This window comes from Apteryx mantelli, chromosome 5, assembly GCF_036417845.1.
Source record: "Apteryx mantelli isolate bAptMan1 chromosome 5, bAptMan1.hap1, whole genome shotgun sequence".
NCBI classification, from domain to species: domain Eukaryota; kingdom Metazoa; phylum Chordata; class Aves; order Apterygiformes; family Apterygidae; genus Apteryx; species Apteryx mantelli.
This window is the reverse complement of record NC_089982.1, coordinates 19,172,015-19,185,293: the sequence shown is the minus strand read 5'-3', so window position 1 is coordinate 19,185,293 and position 13,279 is coordinate 19,172,015. Positions and strand designations below refer to the sequence as shown.

At 36.4% G+C, this 13,279-nt stretch overlaps 1 protein-coding gene across 1 annotated transcript in view; it reads left to right on the top strand.

The window, feature by feature from the left end:
• TBCK (TBC1 domain containing kinase) overlaps nucleotides 1–13,279 on the top strand; it is a 113,441-nt gene that overhangs the window by 24,903 nt on the left and 75,259 nt on the right. The window contains exons 4-8 of the mRNA XM_067297590.1: nucleotides 7,049–7,163; nucleotides 8,624–8,697; nucleotides 9,801–9,942; nucleotides 11,237–11,297; nucleotides 12,623–12,684. Of these exons, the coding sequence (XP_067153691.1) occupies nucleotides 7,049–7,163; nucleotides 8,624–8,697; nucleotides 9,801–9,942; nucleotides 11,237–11,297; nucleotides 12,623–12,684 (454 nt within the window). The remainder of the gene's footprint in view (nucleotides 1–7,048; nucleotides 7,164–8,623; nucleotides 8,698–9,800; nucleotides 9,943–11,236; nucleotides 11,298–12,622; nucleotides 12,685–13,279) is intronic.

The following is a 13,279-nucleotide window of genomic DNA, read 5'->3' as shown; positions in this document are numbered from 1 at the left end:
TCCTGTGTGAAATACCTTTTTGCATGAGTTAGAGACTTCCTGAGGACTTTGCCTGTAAAATTTGTGTTTTTTTGTATTCTCTGCTTGTTGCATTCCCTTCCAGTTCATTTCGTTCTTATAATGTGAATGCATTTCCAAGCAAACTGGCAGTGTTTACAGTTACAGTCCCTAGTGCCATTTTTTAATCAAACACATAATAAAGTGCTAAATAAACCATTCCCACCTGCATCAAACTCTTTATGATCTGTATAGGGTATTTTGTAATTTATTTACCCAGGAAGACCCAATTCATCTGCACATCTGGTTTTCAACCCAGTCCTGTTTTTTATCCCATTTCCAGCTGGTTGATGCATGAGGAGGTCAGATGGCTTTCCTGAGGACAGTGCAGTGATTCAGTCTCAGCTGGGATTATACCAAGCTTTGTCCTTTACTGTAACCACTTGGCCACACCACTCCTGAACAAACTAGTCCATCTGCATTGTTGGCTGTAATGGAACTAACTGCAAATGTCACTTTGGTTTATAGTTTTGCTTGTATTGAAATATTGTCACTTTTAGGAGTTCAGAAACACTACATCTGTTCACAACCTGCTTCCATTCCACTTTGAAGAGACACAATTTGTTGTGCTGGATCTCCTTGCTGAATTCCAAATGCTTCCTAGTCTTGCAAGGTCTGAGGTAATGATCACTGGCTTTGCTGGTTTGTGTCACTCTGGTGCATTTCTTCAGAGCAGACCCTGTCTGACACTCCTCTTTGGGAGTGGAACCCATGTTTTCGCTCCTGCATACTGTGGAACTGGTGCTGTAAGCCTCTTAAAACTTCTTGTTGGTGAGATGTGCTTCCTCTGGAGCTTATTTTTTTACAGCCACAGCACAATGTTAGAACAAGACATGCAGACTTTATAAAGGACTTCCTTAAGTGTGCAGTTCTGCACAAGCACCCATGAGTTGCAAGTGTGAGGAAACATAGTATCATTGCATAATTGTATCCAATTTGGTCTTGCTTTGGCTTCTTGAGGGAAGTCGAAAGAGTTCTAGCTTCCACTTGTTATAAATTTTCTCTTGTCTTGGGTTGCCATTGGGTTGAAGCAGGATGACTTTTAACACTGATCCTCATGCGTCTCCAATAGCTGCAAAAACTGCAAAGCTCTGTACAGTTGAAGTAGATCATGAGGTTTTTTGGTGCCAGTCCTGTCTTCTCTCAGAATTCCAGTGGGACCTTGTGCATTTCACTGGATGAAACCCTCAAAACAGTGCATTCAGTGTTGACTGCGCTGTCACTACTTTCCAGGCACACCTTTCTTCCTACTTCTGCAAAATGGTCTGGATCCTCCAGGTTGACTGTCACAATAGCATAAAAGCAAGTGGAATTTGCCACTAGCCATAAATTTCCATCACCAGTTAAAAATAGCACAGATGCATTTGTGACAATCAGAAATATTTCTTCTATCCCCAAGATTTTGCTGCTGTCTCCACTTTGCCTCCAGCCCTACCCCCCCCTTTCCCTCCCATTATCTTTGCTTCTACATTGCTGTCCAGATACATCTGCGTGTTATGGTTAACTACACTGTAATAGCCACAGCTGCCTGGGTCAAAATCACCAAAGGGGGAGATTGTTTTGCAGCTCAGATGCTTATGGAGCTGCCAACAACAGCATGCGTGCTTTGTCTAGGAGAAGGAAGGGCTAGGAACAGTAAGCAGTCAGAAAAATCTTGTGTGATGCCCGACTATGCTTGCTTGTTAGATTACTCTGTTACAGCACTGAAAGGGAACAGAGAAGATAAATTTCCGGTTAATGCCCTGAATGCACTTCTGTTAAAGATGACGAATGTAGTGATTTCATGTGCAGGTTGGCATTACTTTTCCTTTCAACTCAAGGAAAGGAAACTTTGTGTGAACTGAATGAAAACTTTCAGAATATTGAATCAAAGACTGAACTTCTTTCTTTCTTTCTGTTGTTCGATTTTTATTTTTTTTTGTTCCAGCATCTTAATAGGTCAAGTCTCCTGACCCCACTCATTTCTGATTTCCAGCTGTATTGATCTCCAGTCCTCTCATTCTTAAGTATTCAAAATACCATGTATCAAGTAGCTTTCCAGCCCCCCCCCCCCCCCCCCCAGCAATCTGTGATATGTATAGGGACTGTTGCTGCTGGCTGTCAAATGCATCTTCCAAAATCTCTTTTCCTACTCTGGCGTTAAGCAATTGTTTTCTTGGCTTAAAAACTGAAATTTAAAATTGACTTTCTGGAGGCTAGAACAACAGAGCATGATGATGATGTGATAAAATAGACAGCAAGGAAACATTACCAACAATAGTTGTTGGTTGTGAATTTATACAGTAATTGGTGGATCATATTCTGTGCATGTAGAGATGAGACTTGGAATAATGGATATCCTGTAATGAGAGCTGCTGAAACTTGCAGAGTTATCTTGTTCTGACATGATCAGATGAGATGCTGAGGAGGCAGCAAACTTTTTTTTTTTTCCTTCAGAAGAAAATAACTAAAATTATAGAGTTTGGAAGCCAGGAAAATGTCAGGAAACATTTCATATTTTTGCCCTGTTCTCCCTCTCACTTAGGATCTGCCTATCATCTTTACTGGCAGTAGGATACTAGGCTTAAATAGAATTTTTGGTCTGACCTAGAATGCCCATTTTTAGGGCTTGGAAGGCCAGTAACTTTGTCTAAAATGGAAATAATCAGTTGTGGAAATGTATTTGTTCCTGGAACATCCTATCTTACAAGCAGCAACATTACGACTCCCATTAATAATTAGAAATAATTATTTAATAAATTAATAAATAGCCATTCAAGCTGAGTCATAAATAGTTAATGTTGTCTTTTTTGCAAGAATTCTGAGTCCCAGTGTTCTGTCATAAACTTTCTAATTGCCAATCTATGTTTCTACCCTTTTTTGTTTGTTCTTGTGCTTGTGTTCTGCTATGGCTTGGGCAATTCTCCCTAGATGTTTCTTCCCAGTGCTGTTCTGTTGATACTAGCAAGTATGCTCAGTCTCAGCTCCCCATTCCACTAATTATTTTAGAGTGGATTTTTTGTTTGCTTTGTTTGTTTGTTTTGTTTTAACTTTACTTGGTTCCAGGTAAATCCCTCCTCTAGCTTCTCCCTCTGTGTTAATATTTGATCCTTTTGAAGAAAGGTAAGGCTCTCAGTATGTCATTTTTTACTAGTACAAATTTTCCCTTTCATCCTGGCCCAGAAGGTGTTCTCAGTCGTATGAAAAATTGAAATGGATGCACTAAGAAGTATCTTCTCTGTCTGAATCCAAAAACCAGCAAAAGCATCCTCAGCAATCAGGTTATCTCATCAGCAGGTTTGCAGCACCACAAAAAGTTGAAACTCTGCTAAAACATCTGTTTTCTGACAGGTTAGGTTGGCTATCCTTGAAGTACACTTCCAGAAAAAGGCTTCTAGTCCATACCAGTAAGAATCCAGCAGGCTGGGGATCAGGCTGACTGCTAAGCGGAAAAGTTAATGGTTTTTGTGAATGCACAAAGCAGCCACCTGTGTGCTATTAGACTGTGGAAATTAGTCATTTGTCTGGTATAGCTTTTAGTCTGACAAATTCTGGAGGTAATAAAACAATCCTCATTTTTGTGGGTTTTTAAGTCCTCTTCCCTCTTCTCTCTCCCCCCCGCCCACCCAAATGCTGTGCATATGTCTCTCTTAACCGTGCTGATTTTGCACTGTTGACTGAACTTGCTTATATCAGCTTGTAGAGATACTTTTCCCTACTTATAAAATGAATTTCTGAGGGAAGAATTCTGTTATCCTTTGTGCTTCCTCTGCTACAGGTCTATACACTGAAGTTACAGTCCTAAAATCCTGTATTGGGTTAATTCAGTGTTCTTTCATTCTAAAAATGAAGAATTAAAAGAACATGTAAGTAGCCCCTTTCATGGCTACTTTTCTTCTTCAAATCAGGGAAAAAATCAGGCAATGATTATAAATCAACCAGTTTGATTTTAAATCGGTGTGCAGTCCTTTGACTTGAAGATATACTCCCTTTTTAGAAGCTACAGAAAGTAGATTACAGCTCAGTAGATCTGTTGATATGCAGACTGAGGATTAGGGGGGAAAAAGTAAACTGAAGCCTGCTCCTTGAAAATGTGCCATTAGTTCTAGAGAGATTATATCTCTTTTACTGTCAGTGAAGTGTTCCTTTTGCAGAGAAATTCCTGTTTCTTCTCTCAGCTTCTGCTTACAGAGAGAGGAAGAACCTAAAAGAAGTCATCTTAGGAGAGCTAGGACCTGAAGATGACTGATGCCATTTTAGATCTGCCAGTTGTTGAAGTGCATCTCAGTCTCTTATGCTTTTACCTAATGCCTCTTACAGTATCTACTTCGAGCAATAGAATAAGCTGCACAATAGTGTAAAGTCGCAATCATGATTAGGAGCTGCTGAGATGAACAGGGTATTTCATACTACACAACTGTTGTTTCAGCTCTGTTTGGGTTAGTAGCGCACAGTGGTTGGTATGGAGCCTGTGATCGTCTCCAGTGAGTCAAGGCACTGCTGTTGTGCTTGACCTTGCAGAGTTTAAAGCAGCAAGATATCTTATGCTCACTAACAACGATGTGTGTGGTTATGGTTGTCAGGTCCTTGGCAATTAAATGCAAACCTTGTGGGTAATAACCACAAACAATGTTTTGTTCCCTAATAAATGAAGTAAAAACTAGTTAATGTGCAACAGCATTGTGGAGAGCTTGGTAGTATTTTATAAAGAGTTCTTTTTACTTTGGGGAGGTGTATGAGCTCTGCCTTCAGGGCAGATTATTTGGCTGAAAGCTTCTGCCTAGTAGGATGGCATTAAGAGGTTAAGAACCTGAAGATATATGTAATTACACGCAAATATTTTTCATTCGTGTGTTGCTGGTCATTGGAACTCCATGAAGGGTTTATCTTAAATGACAGAGAATCCAAAAGCAGTATTTTCAGGCGTTTGTCTGGGTTGTTTTTATCAATTACAAGAGAACTTGGAGAATAAATGGGCAGCTGAGGCCCCCTAGTGTCAGCAGAAGTATACTGTGCTTCTCAGGCACAGCTGCCTCAAAATTACTATAAATTTCACTTAATGCTTTCCTTTTTGACACAAAGAACCACTTTTTAGGCTGAAGTATCTCATGACAAGCTAATTATTCATATTTGATATCCTTACTGGAGACATGAATTTTCCATCAGTTACTTTATTTTTCATGTTTTCTTTTGCCAAGCTCTGCCAAAAGTGAAAGAAACAATTGAGTTTGTAACCTTTATCATTAATATTTGTGTTGTGAACAAAAACTATACAGGAAAATTGAAGGCCCGTGACATAAGTTTCTACCAAAACCATATCTGCACCCCACAGTTATGTGGGCAACACTACATAGCTAAAGGCTTCTGGTGCTGTGATGTATTTATATATACACACACATACATCAAATTTATATATGTGTATATATAAAAATAAATAAAAATTGCGGGTGGGGGGGGAGGGAGTGTGGGGAGAAGGGCCAAAGGAGAAGGAATGAGATGGTTGTGGGGTTTTGTTTTGTTTTTGTGGTTCTTAGCCATGTGGTTTTGGTCAAATTGCTAAGACCTTGACAATCACTTCCAAATGCCGTGATCTATGTTACAGCAGTGTGGACATGTGTTAGGATAGATTCCTTTTGTGCTTAGAACTTAAATCTATATGTTCATGTTTAGTGTAAAGTGGTACAGGAAAAAGGCGAGAGACCAGAGAATAACTGCTTTTAAGATAACTTATTGGTCCTGTTAGTCTATAATGAATATGTATCTTTTCAATATTTCTGTGTTGCTGTAGTATATGAATATCTGTTGGAATTGTGGCATTTGTTGAAAGATATCTGTGTATCTTCATGACAAAATTTTGACTTTTGCTTATTTATGAACAGTGGCTAATTGAACCTTAATAAAGAAATTAATTTGAGGGTTTATTCAGCTAGTTGGCTTGTCTCTCTCACCAGCCTGTAATGCCCCCCACTTAAGTTTGCTGTTGCACAGATTTTTTTAATGAGTTAGAGAAAGAGGTGAGCCTTGGCCAAAATGCTGTTGTATGTTATGTTTTAACAATCAAAGAAAAAATGGGGATGCTGAGTTGGGCCCTGATATGTTTTGTTGTCTGGACTTCCTGTGAACCAGTTTCTGCAGAAATAAAGTTGCCAGTCTTGAAATTTGCTCAAAGAGGGGAAAAAACTAAAGAAGATTAAATAAATAAATAAATAAAGGGAGTCTCTCTGGGTAACATTGCACCTAGGCCTTAGGTTTTTACTTTGAGTGCACTTTGGAAGCTTAATACTGTTGGTCTCTGTACAAATTCCTCTTCACTTCTGGAAATCAGTTTTGGTCACAAAAATCACAGTGCTCAAGCATGTAATCCTTATTAGAACTATCAGTTTTAATGGTGGATGGTAACTTTCTCAAAAGTACGTGGTCATGTCAAAATGGATTGGCTGTTGAACTTCATTGTTTCTTTCTGAAGAAAAGAAAAGATAGAGTTGATGCTTCCAAGATTTTAGAAGAAAATATGCAGAAAATGGAAGTTTTCTGCCTTTTGGTTTTGTTTTAGATGTTGAGATTACGAAACACCATGCTATAGATGTGATCCAGCAGTTTCTCTAATGTATCTTCTAGATGAGCTCTCTTTAGTGTCTGAATTTCAAAAACTTTTGTTCAGTTAAACTTTTATCTGAAGATAAATAGCAGACATAGGAAGAGCAAAAAAAGAGTTTTTAATTAGCTGAAGAATATGTCACAGTCTGTATCACAGAGAATATGTTATCATTTGTTGCTGAGATAATGATTTTCTGCTGTTTTTAAGAAGCAATTCAGAGTGAAGAAACTTAGATCTGGGATACTAAGTTGTGAATGGCACTGAATGTATCCTACCATATTTAGTATTGATCCTTTAAATTGTTCTGGAATGATAAATGTCTCACTTTTGTTTTTAATCACTGTGGAAGTCTAAATTTTTATGAATTAAAAACGGAAACATTCAGTATAACACGTTCTTTTCTTTTGCTTACAGTTCTTCAAGGATTTTATGCATAGCATATGAAGTTTTGCAGGGCTTGCAATGTATAAACAAACATGGAATGGTCCACCGAGCACTCTCTCCATGTAATATTCTTTTGGATCGAAAGGTACAGCTACAGGAATGGATTATGACTTATTTTCTCTTGCTGCCAACCAGTAGCATGCTATGTTTTGTTTGGAGACTGGGCAGTATAATCCTTCTGATAAAACTGTGTAGCTGAAAAGGGTGAACTTTTTTGTTGGCTTTTTTTTTGTTACTGAAATTTTCCCCCTGTTTTCTAAATTTCACATGTATTTCAGACTTTATTTGCTTTTCCTTGTTCCTGTGCTGTTCTATCCCAAACCACTCTTTTTACCCTTTTCTTCATAAGGTATTATTCCAAGTCAACTTGATTGTCACTTTGGTAAATAGCTACAAGTTCTTCTTAACAGTTTGAATAGGAGAATATTTTTTGGTCCTTATTAATACTTCATGTGTTTCATATTTTTTATACAAGTAACTTGATACTTAACCTTAGCTTTTAAGATATTGGCATATTTCTTTGTTCACATTAAATTACTAAAATCCCAGTATCTGTCAGTTCCCTCATCACAGACTGTTGGGTTAGCAGCATGGAATATGGGTTCCACTCATAAAAGACAAGAGCAATTAATAGAGCATAGCTCTTCTGGACAACCCCTTTCTCCCTCTTCTTCTTTACTGAGCTTGGGTATGATAGCTAGATCCTTCCCTTGGAAGGCAGAAAGAAAGGAGAAGGAAGGAATGAACATTATTTTTACCCTGTTCTTGGATAAATGACTTGAAAACAAAAATATCATAATGCTCTGACAAGCATAAGTACTTAGGATTTTAAGGTAGCCCTAAAATCAGTAAAAGAACAACAGGGAACCATAAGACCATAAACTTAAAAACTTCTTCCTGTCCTTTAAATTGGTTGCCAATGTAACCTTTGCTTTTACATCATCTGCAGGCTGACTGACTGTAATTCAAAATCTAGAAAAAACAATCCCTCAGTTGAACTTCAGTGCCTATTTTTTAATATTTTGGTTTTGGTGTTATCTTTCTGGCTCTACAGAATAAGATTAAGCACCTGGAAAACTTGTGGGCTTGAAATACATGGCAATAGAGTTAAGGGGAGGAGGGTAATAATGAGCTGATGGGAAAGAGTGGAAGAGCAAGGCTGGGTAAATGGAAGAGGTAAGGGAACAGTGATGATACTCAGTGAATTTTATGATTCAAACAGGTAAAATATTAATAGAGTATTTAAGCCTTTTTAATTTACTGCAAATATACAGTAATTTTAAAAGCTCTGACTTGTTTGTGTTCCAAAGTGTTTACTTTATGTTCTTAGAAAGTAAAAACATTGCAAATAAGCACATTATTAACCTCTAGTGGAGTTTTGCATAATAGATGAAAGAGAAATTTAAGAGGGTGACCATCTGTGGATATGTTTTCCAGACATGCAATTGACATAAAAATATCTTTTTTTTTTTTTTTTTTTTACTTAGATACAGATTCTTCTAATGCCAGATTCTGCTGATTTTGATATTTTTTTTTCCTTTTCAGGGTCATGTCAAGTTGGCTAAATTTGGACTCTACCATATGACAGCTCAAGGTGTTGATGTTGATTTTCCTATAGGGTAAGGATGTAGATGTACAGTACAAATATCTCAGGGATATATTTTTTTAGGAAAGATATTTATGTTTTGGGGAGTCATCTTCAAAAATGTGTTGTATGTGCCAGGATCTTATTGTATATTGCTGTTTTATTTCATATGCTAGATAGACCTCTTGCATAAAAGCTTCTTGTAGTGTCACCAGAGAGCTTCTGATCTGAGCAGATGAAATGAATGACAGGCAGAGGAAGGATGGATTCATGCAAGCATGTTACTGTAGTTGTGTAATGTTCATCATTCTTGTCTAGATTTGCTAGACTTGCCTTGAAATGCTAGTAATCTGTGACTGGGACCAATTCTGGAGACACGACATAATTTCAAATTTGAGAAGGACAATCACTGCTTCCTTTGCTATTTCACACCTGTTTGTTTATTATTCTATGAATTATTTTCAAGTTATCTTGAAAAGTACTGTCTGGACAAAGTGAAGTGAGTTCACAGGTTTTGTTGCAGTGTCTCCTTGCCACTTTTTGTTTGTCTTGTTGTTTACAATCAAAATACATAGCTGATCTTAAAGGCATGCCCAATAACAGTCATGATGTTTCCCTTTAAAAGTTGATTTCTGAATTTTTAAAAGTTTTATCATAAATGGTTGACTGAACAAGCTATAAATGGTATTTTGAAAAATGTATCAGGTAAATTTCCTCAAAAACTTCTGTTACTTTTTTATAAATTCAAGAGTTATTTGATTGGAATGCTGACAATGGAGGAAACTCCTCCCTCTTATTGCTTTAGGATACATATGTTTAGTCAACTTCTGTTAAAACTCAGTATACGTTTACTATAAGATACATAGGAATATACTATTTTGAAAGTTGCTGTTGTTTACTCTCACAAAAAGTACCACATTAGTGATTAAAATTCGACCTTTTATGTAATAGACTATTTGTTTCACAATTGCAGTAAAACTCTGCTGGCAATGTATGTGTTTTGACTAAATAAAATAGAACAGTCTGCATTGCTATGAATTCTAGTTTCTCAGAATGCAAACTTATTTTGATTAATGCAACTGAAAGTAAGGTTTTTGGATAGACAGGTTACTACTTAATGCTGCTGTATCTTTCTAGGTACCCATCATATCTGGCACCTGAAGTAATTGCACAGGGAATAGTCAAACCAAGTGATCATACTCAGTGTGAGAAGCCTCTGCCTTCTGGCCCTAAATCAGATCTGTGGTCTCTTGGTATAATATTATTTGAGCTTTGCATGGTACGTAAGAGAATAATTCTTCTCTTGACTGGGACTCTTGGGGGATGGTTACATTCAATTGATTCCTTTTCATTGTGAGGTTAATGACACTTTGCCCATCAACTGAGTACAAATATCAGAATTTGTTAGTGTTCCTACCTGGCCGGTGCTGGTGGTAGTTCAAGTTACTGGACACATATTGGGTTGGTATGAGTATGTGTGTTACCGTGAGGGGCAGCTGCCTGTTAAGCCCCAGCGATATGATGGCATGATCAAACTCTTAATGAGGAATGGATTTTAATTTAATTGTGCTTTTGAGCATGAAATAAGCGTTGTTGTCATACCCTCCTTCCTCTTGAAAAGGATGAGAAACTAATAACATTTCTTTACTATGAGAGCAGCACACGGAGGGGAAGGGAGAATCTGTCTTTTTGCTAGAATTTAAAGAGCTCTTGGAGGGCGTTAAGAGTTTATTTGGAAATTGCTTATTTAGTTCTAGAAATTCAAATAAATTATGACAACATAATCTTTACTATTTATATAGGTTTAAACTGCACTTCTTTCATTCAAAGGCAGCAGCATTCTATATGGAGGCATGATCTGACAAAGACCTTAGTATTGATATTTAATGTCATTAGATAATTAAATTGTCTAAAGACTGCATGGTCGAGAACCTATTTTACATAGTGATAGATCAAGACATTGGAAATGCTGTTTTGTACATTCTGCTCTACTGTAAATTTGCATGGTGTTCATAGGTTATTATTTACTATTTTGAATCAGTATATTTTAAAAATGCAATAATTTATTTTGAAATGCTTCTAAACCAATTTCAACCAAGCTTTTCAAAACGACTATGCAATGCAAGCTATGACTATTACTGTGTTTAGTAATGATCTTTGTTCACATTCATGTTCATGTTCACATTGGAATAAATATACTTTTTGAAAGCCTGTTACTGAATCAAGAATAAACCTTCGGGTTTGCTAAGGCACCTTTTGGGCTTTGTTTTACATATTTCTTGGGGTTTTTTTGCATTTGTTCCTTTTAAGTGATGTTATAAATGATACATATATACATATATACATATATTTATTTATATATATATATATATACACGATGGCTTGAAAGTGTTCCTGGTATAGTTGGGGTAAATATTGTTTTGTGTTCTAACAGAAAATTTTCGTCAATCTTCTAAAATTCATGTGTAGAAGCTTATTCTAATGTCTTTATGTATAGATGAGGGTGTATGATATCTTAATTTTTTTATGGAGTAACATTCAACTGTTGATTTAATTTTTTTTATTCACTTTAGGGGAGAAAATTATTCCAGAGTTTGGAGATAGCTGAAAGATTAAAATTTATAGTTACATTAGGTAAGTAGCACTTTTTTTTTTTTTTTTTTTAAGTTTCTAAGCAATTCTATAATCAGAGCTCTACAAACTAGTCAGCTTGTGATGCTCAGACCTAAGGCACTTTACTTTTCGTGCTTTCATTTCCAGAATTAAATAGGCATTTGAAATATGGTTGCTTGATTAGGGAAGGTGCAGAGATGTGTGCCAAAAAAATCACTTTGTAGAGGAGTCATGAGGAAAAGGTGTTAGAGGAAGGGCAAGCTATGGAAAAATGTGCTCATGAAAGGTTGTCATTTTGATGGTTATTTGTTCTGTATTGCAGGAGGTCTCTAAATGAGTCAGGAATTGTGTGAAGTTAAAGAAAACTGCTACTGCATTAGCAATGTTTATGTACCAAGCTCCAAGCAGGGAGAAGCAGGTCTCAAATAGTAAGACAGAAAATAAAAAGAGGGCTGAGAAGGATATTATTTACTACATCCAGGCTTTTTTTTCTGGTTTCAGCTACAAACTATAAAAGTGTTACTGTAGACATGGAAATTTTTAACTTAATGTAAGTCTGGAAATGGGACTAACCTGTGTTTTTTAAAATTTGGTTTGTTGTGTGGCTTGTATTTAAGTTGTGGGGAGGGGAAGGGCATAAGCTCACAGTCTGAAGCTTTATCACTAAGCTGTTAAATTTATCCAGAGCAAATAGTAATACTTCTGAATTTAGTTACTGTCAGTACAAACATCTTTTTCACTCAGCAGCTAGTGCTGTGGCACTGAGATTCTCACTATTTTGGTATGTTATCTGTTAACAAAACAAAGCTTCCTGAAGCATTACCATCCCCTTTCTTCAAGCTGAGTGTAAGTTACCGCTGACCTTCATCTGCTGAAAAATGTTCCTGACTTGGGAATTATTTTCTCAATGATGCATTGAAAACACGCCATAAAATACTGCTAGTATTACAGCACTGCAAGTAGCGACAAAGTAAAAAGTATTTAGAGCTATTTTTAAGTTCTTGCAGTGTTTTTTTTTGTTTTTTTTTGTTTTTAAGTGAAAAGAATGTTTTAATTTATTTGGCAGAGACTGACAATTTAGATTTACTAAGCCTGCAAAAGACTTCCTCTGCTAATTTAGATGTACTACTTAACTTTCTTAGGCTTCAGGTTCCTCTGTGCATAGGGGATGATAATATTTTCCTTCCTGATTTTGAGAATTCACTTTCAGATGATGTGACAGTGTGCATACAAAGCCAAAGTTAAATGCTTTGTATGGAGGTGGGGTTTAATCTGGTATCCTGCTTAGTTGGTATCACTTTTTTTCGTTGTCTTTAACTTTTACTCTTCTGTTTGTTTTTTTGAAGGCTGTGTAGATGATATTGTAACTGTATTAGCTGAAGAACATGGTTGCCTTGATATTATTAAGGTTTGTGGAACTAGTTGACTCTTCCATGCTATCTTATCTGGAGTATTTTATTGCTGTTGTGTTACATGGGATGTAATATATTTTTTAACTTTTTTAGTCACTTGAATTTATTGCAGTATGAAAAATACTTTAAATATTAGGCTACATATCTCAGATTTCTTCAAAATACTCAGTGCTGGCAATGCTCATTCTTTTCTAAATTATTTTCAATCCAAGTAAGTTTTTAACACTCACTGGATAGTTTCTTACCTATTTTTTTAAATACTGTAAGGTTAAGTATTTTTCTCCTAGAAATTTTGTCTTCTACCAGGTCAGCTTTACATGTTCTGTGTACAATATATGATTATACAGTACACCTGCCCTCTCTCCCACTACTTCCCCCCCCCAACCCCCCAAAAATTAATTACTGAATTTTGGTGCTTGCATATTTTGAGAAACTGTATAAAAGGATTCTGACTTATTAGAAGGGAGTTCCCAGGTGTTGCATTGTTTCAAACTGGATGCAGAAAATTCAGATTGGAAAAAAAAAAATCTCTATCTGTTGTGAATTTAACAAATTTTTTTCCCCCAAAGCGAAGAGGGAGATTACTACCCT